Source organism: Diceros bicornis, chromosome 19 (assembly GCF_020826845.1).
Source record: "Diceros bicornis minor isolate mBicDic1 chromosome 19, mDicBic1.mat.cur, whole genome shotgun sequence".
Lineage (NCBI taxonomy): Eukaryota > Metazoa > Chordata > Mammalia > Perissodactyla > Rhinocerotidae > Diceros > Diceros bicornis.
In genome coordinates this window covers 25,107,290-25,132,376 of record NC_080758.1, presented here as the reverse complement: position 1 = coordinate 25,132,376, position 25,087 = coordinate 25,107,290, and the positions used below count along the sequence as shown (strand labels likewise).

The window sequence follows — 25,087 nt, the reverse complement described above, 5'->3', positions numbered from 1 at the left end:
AACTATTTAAAGCATTCCGAGTAACTTTGGTTTGGCCATTCATTTTGGATCCAATATTTTAAATAAATATTTTTATTTAGTAAATAGATATTTATTAAAGTACTACATACTCAATTATGAAAAATTAAGAAACATAGAGCAGAAATGAAGGAAAAACATAATCCCACTTCAGAGAGACAAATATGGTTAATATTTTGACAGATTTCCTTTTTTGTGTGTGTGTGTGTGTGTGAGAGGAAGATCAGCCCTGAGCTAACATCTGCCAATCCTCCTCTTTTTGCTGAGGAAGACTGGCCCTGGGCTAACATCCATGCCCATCTTCCTCCACTTTATATGGGACGCCGCCACAGCATGGCTTGACAAGCAGTGCGTCGGTGCGCGCCCAGGATCCGAACTGGCGAACCCTGGGCCGCCGCAGCGGAGCGCGCGCACTTAACCGCTTGCGCCACCGGGCCAGCCCCAGATTTCCTTTTCAGATGCTTATTTTTTTAATTTCCTCATTTTAGATGGTTGTGGTTTTATTATTTATGTGTATATAGATATATAATAGATAAAAACTTGAAACGTGCTTGTTTTTATTGATATATCATGATTTTAAAACAGATATTTTTCCACCCTTTGACTGTCCAAAACATACTTCTAAGAATTTTATTTCTCATTTAGGACTTATGAGATATAATCCATTCTTAAGTTATATGCTTTCACTCAATATAATTCAGACATACATTGCTGGATAATCTTAGTTGTCCTGCTGGCTCATTTTATACAAAGAATTAATGTAATAAATGAGGTGATTGAGCTATTTTACATTATGGATATTGAGCTGTAGCAAATTTTGTTCTGTTTTTAAAATGTTTTGGTGTTAAAAGGCCTGAAACCTAGGATAAAATATATTACAATTAATATACACGTAAGTGGAAATTTTTTCTGACATTGTTTTTAACAGTTAAGATAACTTAAAGGAAAAAAAGTGAGTATTTTGTTCTGTAATTTTATTCTCTTTCAGTTGAGGAAGTAGTTGTGACTTTACAGCTTTTAGGTGACAAAGAGCCGACAGAGACAATAGGAGACTTGTCCATTTGTCTTGATGGACTGCAATTAGAGTCTGAAGTTGTTGCCAATGGTGAAACTACCTGTTCAGAAAGTAAGTAGTCACTTTTTGTATAAGGTCTTTAATGATACTTCTTATGTTAGCCACTGTAGTATGCTGTATGTAATTATTGCTATTCTTATTCACATTAAAGAAATTATTTCCTTTTTAAAAAGAGTCAATGAGGGCCGGCCCCATGGCTTAGCAGTTAGGTGCGCGCGCTCCACTGCTGGCGGCCCGGGTTCGGATCCCGGGCGCGTACCAACGCACCGCTTCTCCGGCCATGCTGAGGCTGCATCCCACATACAGCAACTAGAAGGATGTGCAACTATGACATACAACTATCTACTGGGGCTTTGGGGGAAAAATAAATAAATAAATAAAATCTTTAAAAAAAAAAAAGAGTCAATGATCATTTTAAACATTTTCCTTTTAGTGCATTGTTTCTATGAATAAAACATATTTCTATAAGTTGAAAAGCTAGCCAAGTAAAAGTTGAATCACAGTTGGCCCTATGAATAATGAATTGATATATAAAATATTTATTCTGTAGGCCAACAATGGCAGTTAATATGGCATATATGATGCCATACCCCCTCTAGTGCCTAAGGCAGACATAGTTTGTCTGTAGCAGTGTCCAGTTGAGTTTAAATTTTACTCGAAATCCTCCTTAGTACTGTACCAGGCAGCCAATACAAGCTGAAAGCCATTTGTCATTCCTCTTCCATTTCTGTAGGCTACATTTACAGAGATGTCTTTGTGTTATAATAATAACAAATAATAACAAAACCAATTCATTGTATCTATGCTGGTATGTCTTACAATTTAGGATTTACTAGTGCTTGTTAAAGGGAATACACATGAGCTGTGATTAAAAGAAGTTTGATGGCACCTGAGTTAGTGCCTGCACAGCTAGCGTGGTAATAAAACTACTTCTCAGCGGATTCCCTTTAGATATTTCCGTCACTTAGCAATGTGCTAAGTGTATTTTCACTTGAAACATAGATTTTAGAGGCCCCAAGACAAATAGCAGATTAATGGTTTCCTAGATTAGTCTGAAAAAGATCTTTTGGTTTACTTAGAAACTGTGTTATGACACATTTTGTAGTTGTCAGTTGCTGTTATTCTTCTGTTTCTACTTTGGAGGACTTCCTACTTCCCTCTTTAACTCATGACCTTTTTTAATAGCAGAACCTTCAAAATAGTCCTGGTATATGTTCCAGATGGGTTCTTTGGGCTTAATGAGAGTGGAGAGAAATTTCTGAAATAGTCACAATGCTTCCAGGTTGACACATTGATTTTAATTGACTACGATTCACAGGAACTTTATAATAGTTACATTTTTCTATAAATTGGAATTCTGGAAGATAATATGCAAGTTAAATTACATTGTTAAACTACTTTAAACCTTGGGATTTATAGCTTTCTAAGTTTTTTCCCTTGCAAATTGAAACTATTACTAATGCAGAATATTTAATAACTAACAAAAGTAAAACGTGTCAGTCTTCATATTTCAGAGTAGGATCTAAACTGCATATTTATACTTATGACTTTACTGTTTATTTCCTACAGAAGTGGACATTTCTGTGTCACCAGTTTTCTGCTCAAATAGGAAAGTAATTGACAGAATTTAACTTGATTCTTTGAAGTAAAGAGAGATTTTAACCGGGAAGTCACAGTGGATTTTAGCGTTGAAGTTGCCAGATATAATAGTTGCCACTTTTTGAATGCTTATCATGTGCCAGGCACTATGTTGGTGTGTTTACGTAGATACTTATTTAACCATCACAACTCTGTAAGGTGTTACCTGCATTTTGCCTGTAAGTGAGGCTCTGAAAGTTTAAATAGTATGTCCAATATCACACCAACTAGTGTGATGCAGAGTCAAGATTGAAACAAAAATGTTTGTTGATATTTCCTTTTCTTTCCAATACACTATTGGTTTCACACTTAAAAACCTAGGAACTTTAGGGGCCGGCCCATTGGCTTAGTGGTTAAGTTCACACGCTCTTCTGCAACGGCCCCGGCTTTGGCTTCACAGGTTCGGATGCCAGGTGCCGACCTATGCACTGCTTATCAAGCCATACTGTGGCGGCGTCCCACATATAAAGTAGAGGAAGATGGGCACGGATGTTAGCTCAGGGCCAATCTTCCTCACGAAAAAAACCCTAGGAACTTTAGATCAAATCATGAATTGTTTTAAGCAAACAAAGAAAACCCGGTTCAGCCCACAAGCATGTATGGTGGGAACTGCACTTGTATTGTTCTTTGATTGGTTCCATTTCTCTAACTTTAACTATGAGCCAGAAATGAAAATTAGAGTTTAGCACTAAAATTGAATTTCCAGCACCTGGGCACTGTTTGGTTGGATCAGAACTGGGGGTGAAGGGGGTATGGGGTGGTGTTATTGCTTTGTATTCTAATATTTTTCTTGTGTTTTTGTTTTGCCTTTTTTTTTTTCTTTTGATGAGGAAGATTGGCCTTGAGCTAACATCTGTTGCCAATCCTCCTCTTTTTGCTGAGGAAGATTGGCCCTGGGCTGACATCCGTGCCCATCTTCCTCTACTTTATGTATGGGATGCTGCCAAAGCATGGCTTGATAAGCAGTGCGTAGGTCCACGCCCAGGATCCGAACCCGCGAACCCTGGGCCTCCAAAGCGGAGTGCGTGAACTTAACCACTACACCATTGGGCTGGCCCCCCTAATAGTTTTCTAACGTTGCAGGTTTTAGATATTTTTTTTCTGAGCGTGTTCAATCAGAGGTTTTTGTGGAAGAACACATAGGATGGTTCTTATAAGAAATCTATTATAGACTTTAATATTTTCTGTTAGTTTTTCTTTCCCTTTTTTTTTTTTTTTTTTGCTGACGAAAATTGGCCCTGAGCTAACATCTGCTGCCAATCTTCCTCTTTTTGCTTGAGGAACATTTGCCCTGAGCTAACATCCGTGCTAGTATTCCTCTATTTTTTATGTGGGTCACCACCACAGCGTGGCTATCAATGAGTGGTGTAGGTCTGTGAACCTGGGCCGCTGAAGCAGAGTGTGCCAAACTTAATCACTAGGCCATGGGCCTGGCCCCTATTTTCAGTTAACTTTTATTTATTTATTTTTTTAATTTTATTTATTTATTTATTTTCCCCCCCAAAGCCCCAGTAGATAGTTGTATGTCATAGCTGCACATCCTTCTAGCTGCACATCACATCTGTATGTGGGACGCGGCCTAAGCATGGCCGGAGAAGCGGTGCGTCAGTGCGCACCCAGGGTTCCGAACCCAGGCCGCCAGTAGCGGAGCACGCGCACTTAACCACTAAGCCACGGGGTTCAGTTAACTTTTAAATGTTTACAAAAAGAAATCACTATCTGAATTTTGATATTAAGTCACCACATAATAGCTTGCTATATATTTAGATATACTGTGAAGATCGGATTTTCCTGATGAGATAGCATTATCCCTTTTGGTACTTATAAATTTTTGGTTCATTCTTTCTGGTGGATGGATTTTCTAAAAATGGCAGTTATATAAGTAAACCTTTTTCAAGAGAAACAAAATTTACTCGGCATGTTTGTTTGTTCTTCCCACTCTTCTTCAAGCTTTATTTAAAAATCGGAGAGCTTCATATCCCCACCCCACCTCCTCATCCCTGCCCTCGCTCAGGGAACAAGTTTAATATCCCACTGAGAGACTCAGTGGTAACGTTTCTTTTTTGGTACTCTTATTTCTCTGGTTTAGAAAGTAACTACATAATTTGCCCTGGTGTTTTCCTCTACTTAAGTACAAACAATCTACTTTTATGAATCTCTGGGAAGAAGCCTTTATTGAATTTGCTAGTTAGGTAGACTTATTGTTGTAGCCCTCAGATATAAATTAACTCAACAAATTGAGCGTAGGCAGTTGTTCCTATCTACAAAAACTTCCATTCATCTATTTTTACTTGTTGGGTGGGTGGTGGTAGTGGATTGTTAGTTTTAACACCTGTCCTCCCAAATATGGCATCCAAGAAGAAACACCGAAAAGTATTATTATCAAAGACATTAGTTTTCCTAAAGAGAAATAAAAATCTATTTTACTTTTAAATTCACGGTTATAAAATAGGAACGTATTCTGATAAAGATCTTTGTTCTTTACCACGTATACTCGGGAGATGTATTTAAAATTAATTTGGGGATAGTTTTTCGCATATATGACCTCTGGTTCTTATTTTGTGTGTTCCATTCCATTTTGATTTTATCTCATTCTTTCTTGTATTAGACTCTAGTTTTTGTGGTTCTTTCTAATTTTAGGGTAAATAGCCATTTTCCTGTGTGAATATATCTATCATTTTTCTTATCAGTATAATAAATTCTAAGAAATTAGCCTAATTTTTTTGGTTTACCAAATATTATTTGAAATTACTAGATCTCAACTGGGTCTGGGTACCAGCTAATTATTTTATAGAGAGAAACTTTGCTGTAATGGTATTTTTAAAAATCTGAATTATACTTGAACATTTTTTATGTATGCCCAGAATATTAACTAACTTATTTTCCAAAAAAAGCCACTAAAACTCCCATTCCACACTTTTATGTTTTTATCGTACTGTACCAGTGCTGCTTTAAAAATTGAAGTACTAAAGCTGTAATATGGTCATTGTAGGTTTCAACTAAGACTTTTTGTGTTCTTCATTCATTTTTAGAATTTACAAAGCATTTTGATTTATATTCTCATATATAAAAATATATAACACATATTCTCATATTTAATATGTGTAAGATATAAACCAGCATAGTAAAATGAGTACCCATGAACTACCACACAGCTTAAGAATTAGAAATTAACAATATCATTACATCCACCTGTATATTCTTCCCTATATCATTGCTTATCTTTCCCCTGGAGATAATTACTGTTCTGAATTTTGAATTTATCATTTTCTTTCTTTAAGAAAATTTTTAGGGGGCCGGCCCGTGGCTTAGCGGTTAAGTGCGCGTGCTCCGCTACTGGCTGCCTGGGCTCGGATCCCGGGCGCGCACTGACGCACCGCTTCCCCGGCCATGCTGAGGCCGCATCCCACATACAGCAACTAGAAGGATGTGCATCTGTGACATACAACTATCTACTGGGGCTTTGGGGAGAAAAAGGAGGAGGATTGGCGATGGATGTTAGCTCAGAGCCGGTCTTCCTCTGCAAAAAAAACAGGAGGATTAGCATGGATGTTAGCTCAGGGCTGATCTTCCTCACAAAAAAAAAAAGAAAGAAAATTTTTAGGGGCCGGCCCGGTGGCGTAGTAGTTAAGTCTGCACACTCTCCTTCGGTGGCCTGGGGTTTGTGGATTCGGATCCCAGGCGTGGACCTACATACCGTTCATCAAGCCATGCTATGGCGGCATCCCACATATAAAACAGAGGAAGATTGGCACAGATGTTAGCTCAGGGCCAATCTTCCTCACCAAAAAAAAAATAATAAAATAAAAATTTTTTTTATTGCATATGCATGTGTCACTAAACAGCATATTGTACTTTTTCTGGAGCTCTATGAAAATATCTATATTGCCCTTTAAGATTTATCCATGTTATTGTATCTGTAACTCATTTATTTTCACTGCTGTATACTAATCTGTTGGGTGAATGTACCTCAGTTTATTCTTTTGTGTGTGTGTGTGAGGAAGATTGACCCTGTGATAACGTCTGATGCCAATCTTCCTCTTTTTTCTTTTTTCTCCCCAAAACCCCAGTACATAGTTGTGTATCATAGTTGTAGAGTTATAGCTCTTCTATATGGGACGCCGCCTCAGCATGAGCGGTGAGTAGGTCTGTGCCCAGGAGCCGAACTGGTGAACCCTGGGCTGCCGAAGCATAACTCGTGAACTCAAACACTAAGCCACCGGGCTGGCCTAGTTTATCCATTTTTATGTCAAAGGATATTTGGATTGTTTCCAGTTTTTTGCCATTATGAACATACAATGACACGTTGAACATTTTTGCATTTATGTATTTATATGTCTTCTGGTACACAGATTGAAGGGTCTATATAGGAGCTATACTGGGGAGTGGAATTGCTGGACTCTGACGATATGTGCATTTTCATCTTTACAACATTTATTGTTTCTTTAAATATGCCCCTTTTCTGTGATTCTTTTAATTGAGGTGAAATTTACATAACATATAATTAACTTTATAAAGTGTACAATTCAGTGGTATTTAGTATATTCACAATCATGTGTATCCACCACCTCTCTAATTTCAAAACTTTTTCATCACCCCAGAAAAACAAACTATTGCCCATTAAGTAATCATTCCCCATTCCCTCGTTCCCGCCTCCTCTGGTAACCACTAGTCTGCTTTCTATCTCTATGGATTTGCATATTCTGGATATATCATAAAAAAGGAATACAGTATGTGACCTTTTGTGTCTGGATTCTTTTACTTAGCATATTGTGTTCAAGGTTTATCTAAGTTGAAGTGTGTATCAGTACTTCCTTCCATCTTGTGGCTGAATAATGTTCCATTGTATGTATATACCACAATTTGTTTATCCATTCATCCACTGATGGACATTTGGCTTATTTCCACCTTTTGGCTGTTATAAATAATGCTGTTATAAACATTTGTGTACAAGTTTCTTTGTGTACATGTTTTCATTTCTCTTGGGTATATACCTAGGTGTGGAATTGCTGATGCTTGTGTTTGATAGTTTCTCATTTCTTGCTCGTTAATTTTCTCTTGATAACATAGTTTTTTTACATTCTCCATTTGAAAATTTTAGTATTTTTTACATTCTCCATTTGAAAATTCTAGTATCAGAAATCTTTGGGAACATAAATGTTTTACGTCTCTCCTTCACTGAGGATTGTTTTGTTATGTGTTTGCTGCTCTTTGATTGCCAATTTATATTGATCTTACTCTGTGGAAATCATAGGGACCTAAATTGGGGATTATTTGCTCCAGAGAAATTTCTTTTGCTTCTGCTGTGCCACATACCTGGGAAGACTTTAGCTCCTTTCCAGGATTCCCAGCCTAATGTGACTGTCTCTGGTTCAGCCCCCTCACCTTGGTGCTAACCCAAGCCTTTCTTTCTGATCCATCTCAGAGCTGGTAACAGCCTTCAAATTAACCCTTTCACATTTGCTTACTGCACCCTGTTCCTGCTCTAGTATCAGTTCAGTTGTTTGTTTTGCTTTTGAGATTGCTAGGCACCCAGAAAATAGGAACAATGTGTTAAATTGGTTCATCTAAGCTAGTTATTTTGCGGTAAGAGGGCCCTTTTGAGTAGTACCCAGTTATCTATTGAAGAGATCTTTTTTAGATCTTCTTCCAAAATGTCCTGTGGGTAAAATGTGTGCATTTAGAAATCTGATCAGTTTTTCTTGAGGAAATTTGGATTGGGAATATTTTTAAAGAGCAAAACATTTGTAAAATGCTATTAAGTATACCCATTGTTCTCTTGAATATTCCTTGTATATATACGTGTTGGATATTTTGTTTTTGTTTTTATTTTTTAACTATTCTCTTGTTGAAAGCACAAGATCAGATATAAACAGTTATTTATAAATTTCATAATTTTGGCTTCACTCTATATTGAAGTGAAATAAAAGATTGAAAAAAATGGCCCTTGTTCCAACTTCCCTGATGAAATGTAAATTTTTTTTATTGATATTTTAATAGTTTTTAACATTGTGAAACTTTGGGTTGTACATTTTTGTTTGTCCATCACCATATATATGACTCCCTTCACCCCTTGTGCCCACCTCCCACCCCCATTGCCCCTGGTAACCACAATACAGTTTTCTCTGTCCATGTGTTGGTTTATATTCCACATATGAGTGAGATCATACGGTGTTTGTCTTTCTCCTTCTGGCTTACTTCACTTAACATAATACCCTCCAGGCCCGTCCATGTTGTTGCAAATGGGACGATTTTGTCTTTCTTTATGGCTGAGTAGTATTCCATTGTATATATATACCATATTTTCTTGATCCAGTCGTCAGTCGAGGGACACTTAGGTTGCTTCCACTTCTTGGCTGTGGTGAATAATGCTGCAATGAACATAGGGGTGCATAAGCCTCTTTGGATTGTTGATTTCAGGTTCATTGGATAGATTCCCAGTAGTGGGATGGCTGGATCATAGGGCATCTCTATTTTTAATTCTTTGAGGAATCTCCATACCATTTTCCATAGAGGCTGCACCAGTTTGCATTCCCACCAGCTGTGTGTGAGGGTTCCTGTTTCTCCACATCCTCTCCAACATGTGTTGTTTTTTGTCTTGGTGATTATAGCCCTTCTAACAGGCGTGAGGTGATATCTTAGTGTTGTTTTGATTTGCATTTCCCTGATGATTAATGATGTTGAACATCTTTTCATGTGCCTATTGGCCATCTGTATATCTTTGGAGAAGTGTCTGTTCATTTCCTCTGCCCATTTTTTGATCGGGTTGTTTGTTTTTTTTGTTGTTCAGTTGTGTGAGTTCTTTATATATTATGGAGATCAACCTCTTGTCAGATATATGTTTTGCAAATATTCTCTCCCAGCTGATGGGTTGTCTGTTCATCTTGATTCTGGTTTCATTTGTCTTATAGAAGCTCTTTAATCTGATAAAGTCCCACTTGTTTATTTTTTCTTTAGTTTCCCTAGTCTGGGTAGCCATGTCATCCGAAAAGATTCCTTTATGACCAATGTCAAATAGTTGTGTTGCCTATATTTTCTTCTATGAGTTTTATAGTTTCACATCTCACCTTCAAGTCTTTGATCCATTTTGAGTTAATTTTTGTGAATGGCAATAGCAGATGGTCCACTTTCATTCTTTTGCATGTGGCTGTCCAGTTTTCCCACCACCATTTATTGAAGAGACATTCCTTTTTCCATTGTATGTTCTTAGCTCCTTTGTCGAAAATTAGCTGTCCATATATGTGTGGTTTTATCTCTGGGCTTTCAATTCTGTTCCATTGATCTGTGTGTCTGTTTTTGTACCAGTACCATGCTCTTTTGATTACTATTGCTTTGTAGTATGTTTTGAAGTCAGAGATTGTGATGCCTCCTGCTTTGTTCTTTTTTCTTAGGATTGCTTTAGCTATTTGGGGTCTTTTGTTGCCCCATGTAAATTTTAGTATTCTTTTTTCTATTTCCGTGAGGAATGTTATTGGGATTCTACAATAATAGCTAATATTTATGGAGTGCTTATATGTGCTGGGCTCTGTTCTAAATGTTTATATGTTTAATTCTCACAACTGTTCTGTTAAGTAGGTATCACTATTGTCCCCATTTTATACATGCAGTAAAAGGCACAGGAAAGTGTACTTTTCTAAGGTCACAAAGTTAGTACATGATAAAGCTGGAATACAGACTCAGAAAGTCTAGCCTCAGAGTCCATGTGATTAAATACTATGCTTCACTGTAGTAAATGAGAAACTTTAGAAGTAGCAGTTATTGGTAGATTTAAATGGATTATTCCAAATGGTTCTCTTAATTTTTGAGAAGAGTAGGATAATAACTGACTGATTTAAGTAACTTACGCTGTATATTTTCGTTTTGTTTTCTGATTTTGTTACTGGATACAAACATAGGTTCTTTACCTACCACGTAAGAGGGGCCAAATAAAACTGGAACTCCAGGCTTACCGCAAGGCAAGGGTTTATTTCGGGTGACGTCAGCCAGGAGCTGAGAGTCAGTCCTCAAATTCATCTCATCTCACCGAAAGATGAGAGGCAAGGGGTTTAAAGGTTGTGAGGAATGCAGCTGCTTGTAGGGAGGGGAAGCCTGTGGCCTTGCTGGTTGGCACTTTCCCACCAGCCTGCGTTTGGCTTTGTGAGGCTGCTTGCAGGGAGAGGGATGGTGAGATAAGGGAATCCACAGGTGGGTGTCCTTGGTTGTCTGCCTCAGTAGTGGATGGTGGATTCTGTAGCAAGGAAGCTGAAGAGTAAGCAGGGAAAGGGGATGGGTGCTTTTGCTTTTAACCCCATATATGCTGGGTTTAATGTAGGGGAACTGATACCAGGGCCAGTATCAATTTCATTTGTCTCATTTATCAGCTATTTTAGGGGAATATATCCCATATAAAAATAATTCTTGTAAAACTGAAATGTGCCCTTTTAACTAAAAATGTATTTCATTTTACCATGTTCTTTAAAACCGTTTTAATAGCTTTATTGAGGTGTACTTTATATTTCATAAAATTGGCTTACTTCAAGTATGCGATTTAATGATTTTTAGTAATTTAACTGAGTGATCCAACCATTACTGTAAATTGGGTTTAGAATATTTTCATCCCCCCAGTAAGATTCCTCTTGCCCATTTACAGAAAATCCTTTTCCTACCTCCAGCCCCAGGCAACTACTAACCTATTTTCTGTCTCTCAAAATTTATCTTTTCTGGACATTGCATATAAATGGAATCGTATAATATGTGGTCTTTTGTGTCAGGCTTCTTTCAGTTAGCATAATTTTTTTCAAGTTCATCCATGACATAGCATGTTTCAATAGTTTGTTCCTTTTATTACTGAATAGTTTTCCATTGTATAGATATACCACATTTTATCTATTCACCTGTACCATTTTTTTAATGTAATATTTCTAGACTAGATGAAATACTTGCCAACCTTGCAGAGTATGATATAGTGGTGACTCAGCATCTTGTTTTTTTGTTTGCTAGGAAAGATTCATCCTGAGCTAGCATCTGTTGCCAATCTTCCTTTTTTTTTTCTCTCTCTCTAAAGCCCTAGTACATAGTTGTATATTCCAGTTATAAGTCCTTCTAGTTCTTCTGTGTGAGCTGCCACCACAGCATGGCTACTGACAGACGAATGGTGTGGTTCCACACCCCGGAACCGAACCTGGGCCACCGAAGTGGAGCATGCCGAACTTGAACCGCTAGGCCATCAGGGCTGGCTGTCAGCATTTTTTTAATGAATTAACCCATTAATTATGCTTTGGAGTAATATAGTGATGATTTCACTGCTTGAAACTATGACTGTATTCGGGAACTATTGTTCTTTAAATGGACCTAGACTATTAAATTTGAGTTCTTGTTTCTGCATTTTATAGTTTTTCCTTCTCTGTCTACTGTTTTTGCTGCAATCACTGTGCCTGCCTCTAGCAGCCTCCCTCTAACGCTTTTATAGTGCATAGGCCCTTACTGAATCCTAGGGATATTTCTCATGAATGAAATTTGAAGAGTGAATGTTGTAGCATTCATTTTGTCCACTTGGAGACCCATTTGTGCCTTTCCTATTCTTGAAGCTGTTTTCCGGGCCATTGCATAGTAAACATGTTATTGTTACTTTATTTTTGTTATTGGATTTTCTGTTTTCAGAATCTGTTTTATTCATCATCCTGCTAGTGATCAGCACTTTTTTTGTGAGGTATTTGGAATACAAAAGATGGCTAAAATAATAGATTTGAGTTAGAATCAAGCAAACATACATTTCAAAAAAAGGCACAAGTAGCACATGAATTTATACCTTGACTAATTAACATCTCCTACACATGATGATAAGCCTTTGCACAGAATTTTGGTAAAACTTTTCTTATTTCAATCATATGACCTTTATCACATTTTCCTTTTAAATGTCATGTTGGAATTTAAGTTCTAGTATGTTCTTTACTAGAAGATTTAATAAAAGGCTTTCGTTATATAACATGTTTAGGAAAAAAGTGAAAACCACTTTTGAAACTCATTTTCTGTCTAAATTTTATTAATGTTAAAGGTGCTTCACAGAATGATGATGGCTCCAGACCCAAGGATGAAACAAGGTAAGAGTTCGCTTATTGCTTACCACAGAATGCAGAAAGAGACGAGGGTGAATGAATAAAGATTCATTTTAGTCAAAACTTCAAGTTCAGATTGATATAAGAATATATGAGGGTCAAAAAATTCAGGGCTCAGGGTAAGAAAGGAAATATTTATGAAAGATTCAAGACCCACTTTATCTGACTACAGTTCTCTGCAGTAGGCCAGGGATACCCAAATTGCTAATACTTCTTGAGCTTGTAGAAAGTGAATATATTGACACTTTTCCAAAGGTCGAGTTCAGAATCCTAGGGCCATCACTGGGCTGTTGGATTTCTTTTCTAGGAAAGTTGGGATATAAGCTTTGAGTATATGTGAAGGTCCCCACTAGCTGTAGTATCTTCTGGGCCTTCAGAGAAGGGTTAGAGATTTGTAGGAGCTGTTTGCTCTTAGCTTAGATTCAGCACTTTAATTCAGCACTATCAGTCTTCAGGTCTAGGGCCTGAAAAGTGTTGAATGCTGTGGGTTGTGTTAACTGACTTAACAAACTTTGAGTGTTTATTGGTTATCCTGGAAACTGGTAATAGGAGATAAAATTAGGAAAGGAGATGACCCTAGTCTTAAAGCAGTAAGTGACTTGTCTTAAACAGAGAATTTAAAAATCCCACTGGATTCTTTGTTTTTCCCCAATTGAGTGAGCAGTGGGTAGGAAGAAGATGAACCACAGAAGGAGTAGTCACAGGAGAGAAGAAGAACCAGAGAAGCTGTGTCACAGAACATAAGGGAAAATATCCAGAAAGATGGGATATTTTAGTGTCAGATGCTGCAGGGGAGGATAGGTAGAGCAAGTAGAATAAAATGTTGATAGTTGTTGAAGCTGAGTTGATAGGTACATAGGAGTTTGTTGTACTAGTCTGTCTACTTTTGTGATGTATGGAAAATTTAATAATAAAAAGTTAAAAAAAGACAACTCATCAAGATCTTTAGGAAAATCAAAGTTTATAAAACTTGTATTAAGGGGCTGGCCCGGTGGCATAGCAGTTAAGTGCACGCGTTCCTCTTTGGCGGCCCAGGGTTCGCAGGTTCGGATCCCGGGCGTGCACCACTGCGCTGCTTGTCAAGCCGTGCTGTGGTGGCATCCCACACAAAGTAGAGGGAGATGGGCACGGATGTTAGCCCAGGGCCAGTCTTCCTCAGAAAAAGAGGAGGATGATTGGCAACAGATGTTAGCTCAGGGCTAATCTTCCTCACAAAAAATAAATATAAAACTTGTATTTTACCTAATAGAAATCTACCTGTACAGAGTCACTCCTGTGATAGTCATCTGTTATAGTACTCTCACAAGAGGTAGAATATTAAAGAGTAGTAACTTCTTGCCCAGAGAAAAATATCTACTTTTATTTCTCACTGTGATTAAAAAGCAATAGAGGGGCCAGCCGGTAGCGTAGTGGTTAAGTTCACACACTCTGCTTCCATGACCTGGGGTTCGTGGGTTCAGATCCCAGGTGTGGACCTACACACCACTCATTAAAGCCCTGCTGTGGCAGTGTCCCACATACAAAATAGAGAGGAAGATTGGCACAGATGTTAGCTCAAGGCTAATCTTTCTCAAGCAAAAAGAGAAAGATTGGCAACAGATGTTAGCTCAGGGCCAGTCTTCCTCACCAAAAAACAAAAAGCAATAGAAAAGGTTTTTAAAATTCCATAAATATCTCTGTAGAATCGAAGACAACTTATGCCTCTTGTGCCTCTGTTTTAGTTTTATGTTAGTAGGTTTTTTTAATTCCTGAAATTTCCTCCATAAAAAGGTTTTAATATTTCAGTTTGCTTTGGTCAGTTAACTCCTCTTTTGCATAATAAACCCATGTTTTTTGCATTAATAAGTGAGAATGTGATAGAATTTTATACACCCATTGAAAGGTTCTGTTATGCTACTCTGTTATTGTTTTCTCTTTTGCAAATCTCTTTCTTACAATACTTTTATGAAACCACTCTAGACAACTGTAAATTTCTTATAAAGGCATTGCTAGAGCCCTAGCTTCATGCCATTTATTTAATCAATGGTTTACATCTTCCCAAATGAATCTTTGTCATAAATAATCTGAGGAACAGTGTCTTCTAAGTTTCTGAGGCTGCCGGGCTAATCTTTGAGCATGTCTTTTGTGTTAAGCGTGAATTCATTTGCATTAGCTTTTATTCCAGAGAGCATACCTCTGAGATGATGGGTTTGAAATGCATTTTGCAAACTGTCAAACGCTGTTTATTTTATTTGTTTATTTTTAGGAAGATTGGCCCTGCACTAACATCTGTTGCCAATCTTCCTCTTTTTCTTTTTTTTTTTCCTCCCCAAAGCCCCAGTACATAGTTGCGTATCATAGATGTAGAATTGTAGCTGTTCTATGTGGGATGCTGCCTCAGGGTGGCTTGATGAGCGGTGACTTGAATTCGAACCAGCGAACCCCGGGCCACCAAAGCGGAATGGGAGAACTTAACTGCTATGCCACCAGGCCAGCCCCTGTCAAATGCTGTTTAAATGTTACTACACAACAGTCATGGCCATGACTGGCTTTTCCCCTTTGCTTTTATTTGCAGACTTCATAACTATAAGACTAAAAAGCAGGTCAACATATATCTAGTGAACAAGGGCTTCAGCTCCCTGCCAGTTACCATTTAAGAAGTTTACTAAACACCTTTAGGTTGTATTACCTTTTTGTCCTAATTCAAGTGCCATGTTTATTGTAAATGTAGCTTGCTCATCTCCTTTCCCCCGTAGCATGTCTGGATGTTTTATGTTTCTCAGTGTTGTCTTGGTCATTTTTATGAAGTACCAAGATGATTGGTGCCTGATGTTCAAGATTTTGTTGTTAGATGTGACTTTTTGACTGTTACTCTTTGATTTGTATATTTCTTATGACCTTATTGTATTAGCATCTTGATTCTCAAGGTTCTTTTTCCTGTCCATAAACATCTGAGTTTATGTGTAGGTCAGATGTATATGTATGGTGAGATAAGCAGAGGTTTGCAAGATTGTGGAACAAAGCCTTTGTTAGCACATAATTAGTAGCTAGTTGCTTTTCAAAGATAATTAATAGTAGCACATAATTAGTAGCTAATTGCTTTTCAAAGATAATGGTGGTAGTGAGTTCACATTGACAATTCTGTATAGTGTATAGGTTTCCATATTGCTTTTCAAAATCCATTTCAGGTTTTAACTTGACACCTACTTATTAAAGGAACTAAAATAAACCACCATGGGCCGGCCCCATGGCTTAGCGGTTAAGTGCATGCGCTCCGCTGCTGGCGGCCCGGGTTCGGATCCCGGGCGCGCACCGATGCACCACTTCTCCGGCCATGCTGAGGCCGCATCCCACATACAGCAACTAGAAGGATGTGCAGCTATGACATACAACTATCTACTGGGGCGCTTTGGGGGGAAAATAAATAAATAAATAAAATCTTAATTAATTAATTAAAATAAAATAAAATAGAAATAAACCACCAGTGTTATTTTAGTACTATGGCCGTGTTTCTGAAAGTTCAGAGTATGTTAGAATCACCGGGAGGACTTTTTCAGCCATGCATTGCTGAGTCTCATGTCCAATTCCCAATTCATTAGGTCTAGGGTGGGGCCCAAGATTTGAATTTCTCACAAGTTTCCAGGTGATGCTGATGCTGCTAGACCAGGCCCTACACTTTGAGAACCACTATGGCTAGAGAGATAGGTATTTCTTAGATTACAGCAAGCTATTATGGGTTGTTCAGTTACGTAACAAAGGCTATTTCTTGAAAATCCAGGCTTGCAGAATTTTCCAGAAATGTCACTCCATCTTAATCTCATACTCTTTTATTTCAGAGCTGGTTTGAATCTTGTTTCTTTTTGAACTGTTTTTATTTTTTTTTATTATTAGAAGATATAACATTATTTTTAAAATGTAAATCAGTGTATAAAATGTGTAAAAACTTCATGGAGAAATAGAGTTTGACCTAAGACCACGAAGCATGGTTATAATTTGGATATGCATGTGTTGGAGAAATTGCAAAGAGGAAGGAGTTCTAGGGGAAAGGAAGAAAGATTGTCATGGAGGTGGGAAAGAACACAGTGTTTTATTGGAAATCTTCAGTCACAGTGTTTGGCTGAAGATAGAGTAATTGAAAGGGGGAAATGGCAGGAGGTGAATTTGAGAGTAGAATCAATTAATATTTATTGCCTCTTATTATATGTCAGGCAATATGATGAGACTGTTTCCTGTTATTTCAGTTACTCCTTAAACGTTTCTTTGAGGGAGGTAGGTATCATTTTTACAAGCGATGAGAACACTGAGGCTCAGAAAGACAGAGAAATTTGGCTGAGTTAATAGGGTAAGTGGCACAGTTGAACCTGGGGCAGCCTTACCTTCAGAGCCTGAGCTCATAATTATGCTTTACTGCTGCCTAAAGTGGATTTTTTTTTTCATGTAAGTGTGTGCTTAGCCCTCAATAAAAGTTAGTTATTTTTAGTATTACAGTTGTCAAGGCCAGATGGAGATTTTGGTTTGCAAGTACAGGCTTATAGTATCTTTTTCTGTGGAGGGGAATGTCCCTAAAAATATTTGAACAGGCCATTGGTATGATCAAAACTCCATAGGAGAAACTATCTTGTTTGACAGCTGTGTGTAGTTTGGATTATATGGTGGTGAGTGAAGGTGGGCAGAGCTATGTGGGAAGTTGTTATAGTAATCCACTGAGAGATAATGAGGGTTGGAACTGGAGCAGTGGTGGAAGAAGAGTAGAGAGAATATGGAAGTGAAATTAATGGGACTTGGGTATTGAGTGTCAAGAGGCACAGGAGAGAAGAAAAGTCAGATTGTCTGGGAGGATAGCAGTGTCCCCTACAGAACCAGAACATAGGAGGAAGAGTAGCCTTAGGATTGGAGAGTTATTCTAGGTCTCCTGCATTTAGGTGATAATTTGGTACCAGAGGATGGGAATGAGACAAAGATTAGAGATTCTGATTTGAGAGTGGTTTTAGAGATGATCTTTGTTTGTTTTTTTTTTTGTGTGAGAAAGATCAGCCCTGAGCTAACATCCATGCTAATCCTCCTCTTTTTGCTGAGGAGGACTGGCTCTGAAATAACATCTATTGTCAATCCTTCTCCTTCTTTTTTTCTTTCCCCAAAGCCCCAGCAGATAGCTGCATGTCACAGTTGCACATCCTTCTAGTTGCTGTATGTGGGACACGGCCTCAGCATGGCCGGAGAAGCGGTGCGTCGGTGCGCGCCTGGGGTCCGAACCCGGGCCGCCAGTAGCGGAGCACGCGCACTAAGCCACGGGCCCGGCCCTAGAGATAATCTTTGAAATCATGGAATTTGAGACCCTAGGGGATAATCTATGGAGAAGGAAAAGGAAGACAAGAACAGAACCACAGGGACCTACAATTTAGTAAATGAGAGGAAGAGGACAAACCAAAGAAAGGATGGTTAGAAGTGGAAGTACAAGATTAGAAAAGCAGTGTCACAGAAGTTAAGAGAAAAATGGTTTTAAAAGATGGGGTTTTTAACGCTGTCAAATACTGCAGAAAAGGGTGAGGTCTTAGACTAATCAAGCCAGGCAAGACTGGCTGTGTGGACAATGAAAAATCAGGTTAGAGCTTCAGCTCATCCCAAAATCAGAGTAGATTCCAGGTTGATTTTAAAATTGATTGCAAAAAAAATGAAACTATGAAAGCTTTAGAAGAAAATATGAATAATTAACTTATTTGTGAATAAATTTAATTATACAGAAATATAAAACTCTTGTATGTTTAAAAATATAGAAATAAAAGCAAATGACAGATATTTAACCAATATGAAAAATGATAAATTAGTATCCTCAGATTATAAAAAGCTCTTACAAATAATAAGGAAAATACTCTCTTATAATAGAAAAATGTATAAAATACATATACAGTTCATGGAAGAAGAAACTCAGATGGCCTATAAATGAAATCTTGTTGAACATTAACCTTTTTATTTACCAAATTGGCAAAGATTTAAAAATATTTAAATACTTGACAGTGAAATGGGCATTTTCATATCCAGCTGATGAGAGAAAAGATCAATTATTACCCTTAAAATATTTTTTAAAAAATTTAGCAATCAATATTTCTGTCTTCAAAATATTTGCATACTTTGTCCCAGCTATTCTATTCTGGCTATCTGTTTGAAGGAAATAGAAAGTGCCGGAAAAAAACCCAATCAACCAACAAAAAGAAAATGATTAAATTATGGTATGTCCATATGATAGGGTATTCTACAGTCATTAGAAATGTTTTTGAATAATTTGGGGGAAAAGCCCAGTATATAATGAATAACAAAACACAGAAACAAAAACTCACCAGGATCTGAAACATCGTGTAATCATATATACATTGTATGATCACAGTCATAGCCAATGAAGAAAGACTGGCAAGACATACTTCTATATCTTAATGGTAATAATCTCCAGAATGTAGGATTGAGGGTAATTTTTATTTTATAATTAGAAGTTACTTTTCACTTTGAAAACCTTTTAAAAATTAAAATACACTAACTACATTAATTGCATAAATACAAAAACTTATAATGAAGGAAAGGAGAATGAGAGAACAGCTTGAGGAACTGTTAGGATTGAGGAAGTGTTTTAGGTTGAGGGGTTCAATTATATTTGTGAACTAAGAGGAAAGATCTAGAAGAAGGAAGATGATGAAAGATACAAGAAAGGTGTTAAATGAAATTAGAAAGCTTTTCTCAAGCTCCTAAAACTTTAAGTTTTGGTCTCCCTACTGTTTTTTTGTGAAATTCAAGGAACATTCTTTTTCCCTTCCCTTTCCTCCCTTACCCAGAGCAAGCACAAATGGATCAGAGGACCCTGAGGACGTAGGGTCTGTTGAAAATAGGAGGGTCAATGAGAATAATTCTCCATCACTCTCAAATGGCGGTTTTAAACCTTCTAGGCCTCCAAGACCTTCACGACCACCTCCACCTACCCCACGTAGACCAGGTATGTATTCCAGCCATATGCTAGGGGTGTAGCTCTCAGTATTGTGATTATAGATAATGTTCTGTTTGGGAATTGGCCTTCAGATAGTGTCAAGAGAACCTGTTAGGTCGGTTTTCTAGGTGTATTATTACATTTCAGATTTTGGCCAAGAATGATCTTTCTATAGATAACGAAGATGTGGCTTTTCCCTAAGTTTTTCCTCCAGAGGTGAAGTTATTAAGGCAAGTGCTCTATTGAGAATGAAAGTCACATGTGCATTATATAAAGTATAGGCGGTGCAGATAAGATTGCAACTTTCTGGCAGGCTTTGTAACTGTGTGGACATAAGCATGTCATAGAGTCAAGAATCTGGTTGTTTATTTTCATTATATTCTTTAAAAAGACAATTCGTAAATGGAAAATAACGCAGCAATGCTAAATGATATTCAGATTTTAAAGCAAAAATTATACAACAAATGAATATATTTCATGTAGTAAAAATGTGAACATCTACAGGCAGAATGTTCATTTTTCCTGATTACTCAAAATGAAACTTTAATCTTTTATTATTTTCCTGTGCCAGTGTGTGGCAGGGAGTGTAAAATAATTAAACCAAATATTATTAGAAAAGTAAATTGGTTGTCTACAAATCATTTTATTAAATGACTTTGTGTTTAATTATACATCTCGTTTTCTGTAGATAATTGTGTTAACAACATATTTCCAGTCTTTAATATTGTATACTACTTTGCCATAATATTGGAGACTTCCTCCAGGAATTATTTTGTCAACAAGTATTTCTTGAAGACATAATATGTACTTAATAACTATTTGTAAGAATATTATTGCTTATCAGTCAGATCTTCCATATTTATAATTAACATCAAAAATTGGTCTCTGATCTGCAGGATTTCATGGGAAAGACAGTCTTAAGGATCTAGAAAATTACTAAGTGAACTTATAATACCAAGGGATACCAACTTTCCTATTCTAAAAGTTTTCATTTCTTGTGGCATCAGGAAATCAGAATGTGATGTGCTTCATAATTAATAATGAAACATGGGGTAATCGGAACTTAAAAAGTTGTGAACAAGCCTGTTAAGTGGGACCATTGACTAGTTCCCATTATTTATTTGATTTGTCATTTTCATCTGCATATCCACATCTTAAATTTTGTATCTCTCTTTTTATTTTTTAAAGTTAATATTCTATCCTGAATTTAGATTTATGAAAATAAAAGATTTTCCTATTTTCCCCAAATCTTTTATAGCATCTGTCAATGGTTCACCATCTGCCACTTCTGAAAGTGATGGATCTAGTACAGGCTCTCTGCCGCCAACAAATACAAATTCAAATACGCCTGAAGGAGCAACGTCTGGATTAATAATTCCTCTTACTATATCTGGAGGCTCAGGCCCTAGGCCATTAAATCCTATACCTCAAGCTCCCCTACCACCTGGGTGAGTAACTGTTTTTGGTTAACATTTATTTTCTTTAGGCTTCTGCATATACTTATTAATAAGAAAAATAATACTGAACTCCATTCTTTAAAAGACTGTCTCCAAGCAATTGTAACTGATTTTGGGAGGGAGTCTAGAGTCAAACTGAACAAAAAAAGCTCACCACATTTGAAATTTCTCCCCTCGTTTCCAGGGCAAAGTGGAAGAATATATTTCTTTATTGAAGGACTCTGAACCATAGAAAGTTAGCAAAGTCTAAGGAATAAAATAGTCACCTAATTCAGGTTGCTTTTTCTTTGAAGGGAAAAAGAATCACTTTTTAAAATAAAAAAAATTTTTCCATCATAAAGTCATTTAAAGCAAAATAATAATAATTTAGGAAACTCAGAAAAGTAGTACTCATAATCCCATTTTAATCTCTACTGATTATTTTAAAATTAATAATACTCCAGTAATTTATATATGTATATACATTGTGATATTCAGATTAATCCAGAGCCCAGAATGCTAATCAAAGTTAATTGACTGGCTGATAATAAACTCTCATGATGAGAATTTTAATTGCTAAACAGATTATATTACTTGTGTGGGTAGTTAGGCCATTTTCCTTTTGGAAAGCCTACATAAGAAGCCAGAATTGAAAGTTGTTTGTGCAGGAGATTAGCAAAGAGAAACTGGATACTCTTAGAAGTAATTGGTACTTCTAAGCTATGATGGTTTATTCCTATCTTCTTCACTTTGGGGATAAACCTATCTAGCAGACTAGAATAGTGAGATTGACTTTGTCTGTTGGACCGTGCAGAGACACATCTGATAAAGTCTTATTCTTTGATTTTAGTTTTTCTAGAACCCAAACAATCCTTTGCCCTTCAGTTAGCAGCTCAGTCTTTCTTCAGATTTTATAACATTAATTACATCTTTCTTTTTCACTCAAGTCCTGCGTATACCCTGATCTAATTGAGACAGACTTGGTCTCCTGAGTGCATCCGACCTCAAGCCTCTTTAGAAATACAAGGCATTTCCTAATCAGATACTTCTGCAGAAGAAATCTCATCTACTATGTGTCACCCTCAGGATAACATTTCTTGACTTTATTCCTAAATTCTTTTGGTATCTTCTTTATATACTGATATGCTTATTTGCCTCAGTTCTGTAATATGGTCATATAAGAGAAAAAGACTAAGACAGGATTAAAAGGCCAGGCTGTTCATACAAGTACCATACTAGCCTTTTTAATTTTGTGTTTAAGTTGGGAGCAGAGAGTGGATCAGCATGGGCGAGTTTACTATGTAGATCATATTGAAAAAAGAACAACGTGGGATAGACCAGAACCTCTACCTCCTGGGTAAGTGTCTGAATTAAAGAAGAAAAGAAGTATTTATTCAGAACTATAGATTATATCTGTACAAAATCTTTCCTACATTGCTACTTTTCCTCTCTCCAACAGTCTTTTTTCTATCCACTCTATTTTGTAGTAGGTGCAGACTGGAAAGAGTCAGAGACTTGATTGAGCATGATGAATGATTTTTATTTTCACTCATTTCTGACCTAAAGATTCCCTAGGTCTTGCTACTTTCAAGTTTTCCTTTTTGAACTTTTACCTGGCTCAAACCACAGGGTTTTAGGATTGGTTTATTCAAGAGTAATTATTTAACTGAATAAGAATTATAGCCCATATCATATCTATGAGGATAAAGTCCCTATTATATTAAAAACCTTAATATATAATAGTGAATTCATTGCAAAATAGTTGGGGAAATAAAGGATATATTAGTACATGGTGTTACGCATTTAACATTTACATTATAGAAAATAATTGGAAGAAAAATATTTTTATTCAAGGGAAGTCAGTAACAAACATGGGGAAATATTTAATTTTGCTAGTAATCTTAAATGCACACCTAAAAGATACTGTTTTACCTGTTAAATTAGCAGATAGTATCCAGTATTGGTGAGATTATGGAGGAACTTGACATAACATTGCTGGTGGTAGTGTAAATTAGTTACAACTCTTACAGGAAGTATATGTAACCATCAATACACATACTCTTAGTAATCCTCTCCAGGAAATTTATCCTAAAGAAATAATGCAAAGTAAGGAAAAAAGTTTTGATAGATTAAAGGTGTTTATTATTTTACTGTTTATAATATCAGAATATTGGAAAGAACCCTAAACAATCAACCAGGTAGAAATCACCAAGTTATTGTGTCAGTGTTTACTTAATATTATGCATCCATTTGAAATGATAAATAAGATAGTTGTATTCTTGTGAAAAAGTGCTTTTTGATATTTGCGAAAAGCTATATACAGTTGTGTCCCTAGAAGGATTACAACAGTCAAAAGAACATGGGAAAGAAAATGAAAACTTTTTTCTTAATGACTGAATATACCTTGTTTTAAAACCTGACTGATATATCTTAAGAACTTTTAAGAAAGAATTTGTAGAAATATTTCTCTTAAGTTCACTTATAGACCATTTAAAATATATAAAATAAAAGACTTCAGGTAGATCAAAAGTAGTTTCTCAAGGTAAAATCTTAACCAAACCTGCACCAGAGCCAACATGAAATCTTGTTTAATTCTTATCTGTTTCACAAGTATTTATTGAATTAGGTTGTTTTTGTCCTGATTTAGCTGGGAACGGCGGGTTGACAACATGGGACGTATTTATTATGTTGACCATTTCACGAGAACAACAACGTGGCAGAGGCCAACATTGGAATCCGTCCGGAACTATGAACAGTGGCAGCTCCAACGTAGTCAGCTTCAAGGAGCAATGCAGCAGTTTAACCAGAGATTCATTTTTGGGGTGAGCAGCCTGTTGCATTATAAACTTAATAAGAGCATTTGGTTTTTAACCTTTTCCTATATATGAAATGTAAAGCACTAAAAAGAAGGTACAAGTAGGACGGCAACCTAGTTGTGGTGTTGATAGATGTTATTTTTAGACTTGACCCGAGTATTCTTTGTATGTAATCTATTCTTTCTTCTTTGAAATTTCCTGAAATTCAACCTCCTTTGATTTTATTAATGTCGGGGGGGAACAAAAAAAGTTAAGACAGCATACAATCCATGGACAAAAGAATAGTAAAAATAAACCCAAACAGTTTGAAAAGAATTAAAACAGTTCTAAATTTAATACTGCCTAACTTAGCAGAACATTTGAAACTTTGGGTCTAAGAGCACCTGACTCTTAAGTGGTTGTATAGAATTGATGATAGAATTGAATCACTTTGTAACATATAAAGGTAAAGTTTACCTAATACATTATTTGGTGCTCTGGGAGACTAAAGAAATTTGATTTCTTATAGGATTATGCTAAATATATTATTCTGACTTCAAAACTATATTATCTTTTGTATAAAAAATTTCCTTTCTGGAAATGGCTTAAATTTTACATATTTTCATTTAGAGTACTAGTGCAGCAACAGTGATAAGCACACCAAAACGTATTAATGTTTTGTTATGCAATTTTTGGTGCTAGGAATTTTACAGTCTTTCAAATCATAAAGTATCACAGATCTTTTCTCTGAGGAAAAGAACATAGTCCTTGGGGAAATTTGATTCTATGTGCCAAACAAGAGGGATTTGTTTGAGTAATATATAGAACTTAAACAGAAGAAAGCCAACTCTCCAAGAGTTCAAGAGAAGCTGACCCTCTTTATTGCCACTGCTTCCCCTCCACCACCATCGGTATCATCCCTGTTAGAATGCATCAGAGTAAATTCCTGTCCTCACTAGGCATTACCTTTTTGCTTTTTCTCCATATTCCTGTCTATTTCTTGGATCTCATCACCATAATAGTTCTTACTCACTACTGTAGACGAATTCACCTTTATCAGCAGCCTTCCCGTCACTACCTGG

General features: G+C 36.6%; 1 protein-coding gene across 6 annotated transcripts in view; it reads left to right on the top strand.

Moving 5' to 3' along the window:
- Positions 1-25,087, top strand: part of ITCH (itchy E3 ubiquitin protein ligase) — a 127,172-nt gene that overhangs the window by 58,989 nt on the left and 43,096 nt on the right. For all 6 annotated transcript variants that reach the window (XR_009222915.1, XM_058562874.1, XM_058562870.1 and 3 more), the window contains 6 exons: positions 1,007-1,144; positions 12,765-12,810; positions 19,626-19,783; positions 21,033-21,222; positions 22,472-22,567; positions 23,858-24,032. Coding sequence is in view for 5 of the 6 variants with exons in the window: in XM_058562874.1 (XP_058418857.1) it covers positions 1,007-1,144; positions 12,765-12,810; positions 19,626-19,783; positions 21,033-21,222; positions 22,472-22,567; positions 23,858-24,032 (803 nt within the window). In the remaining variant the exon portion in view is untranslated. The remainder of the gene's footprint in view (positions 1-1,006; positions 1,145-12,764; positions 12,811-19,625; positions 19,784-21,032; positions 21,223-22,471; positions 22,568-23,857; positions 24,033-25,087) is intronic.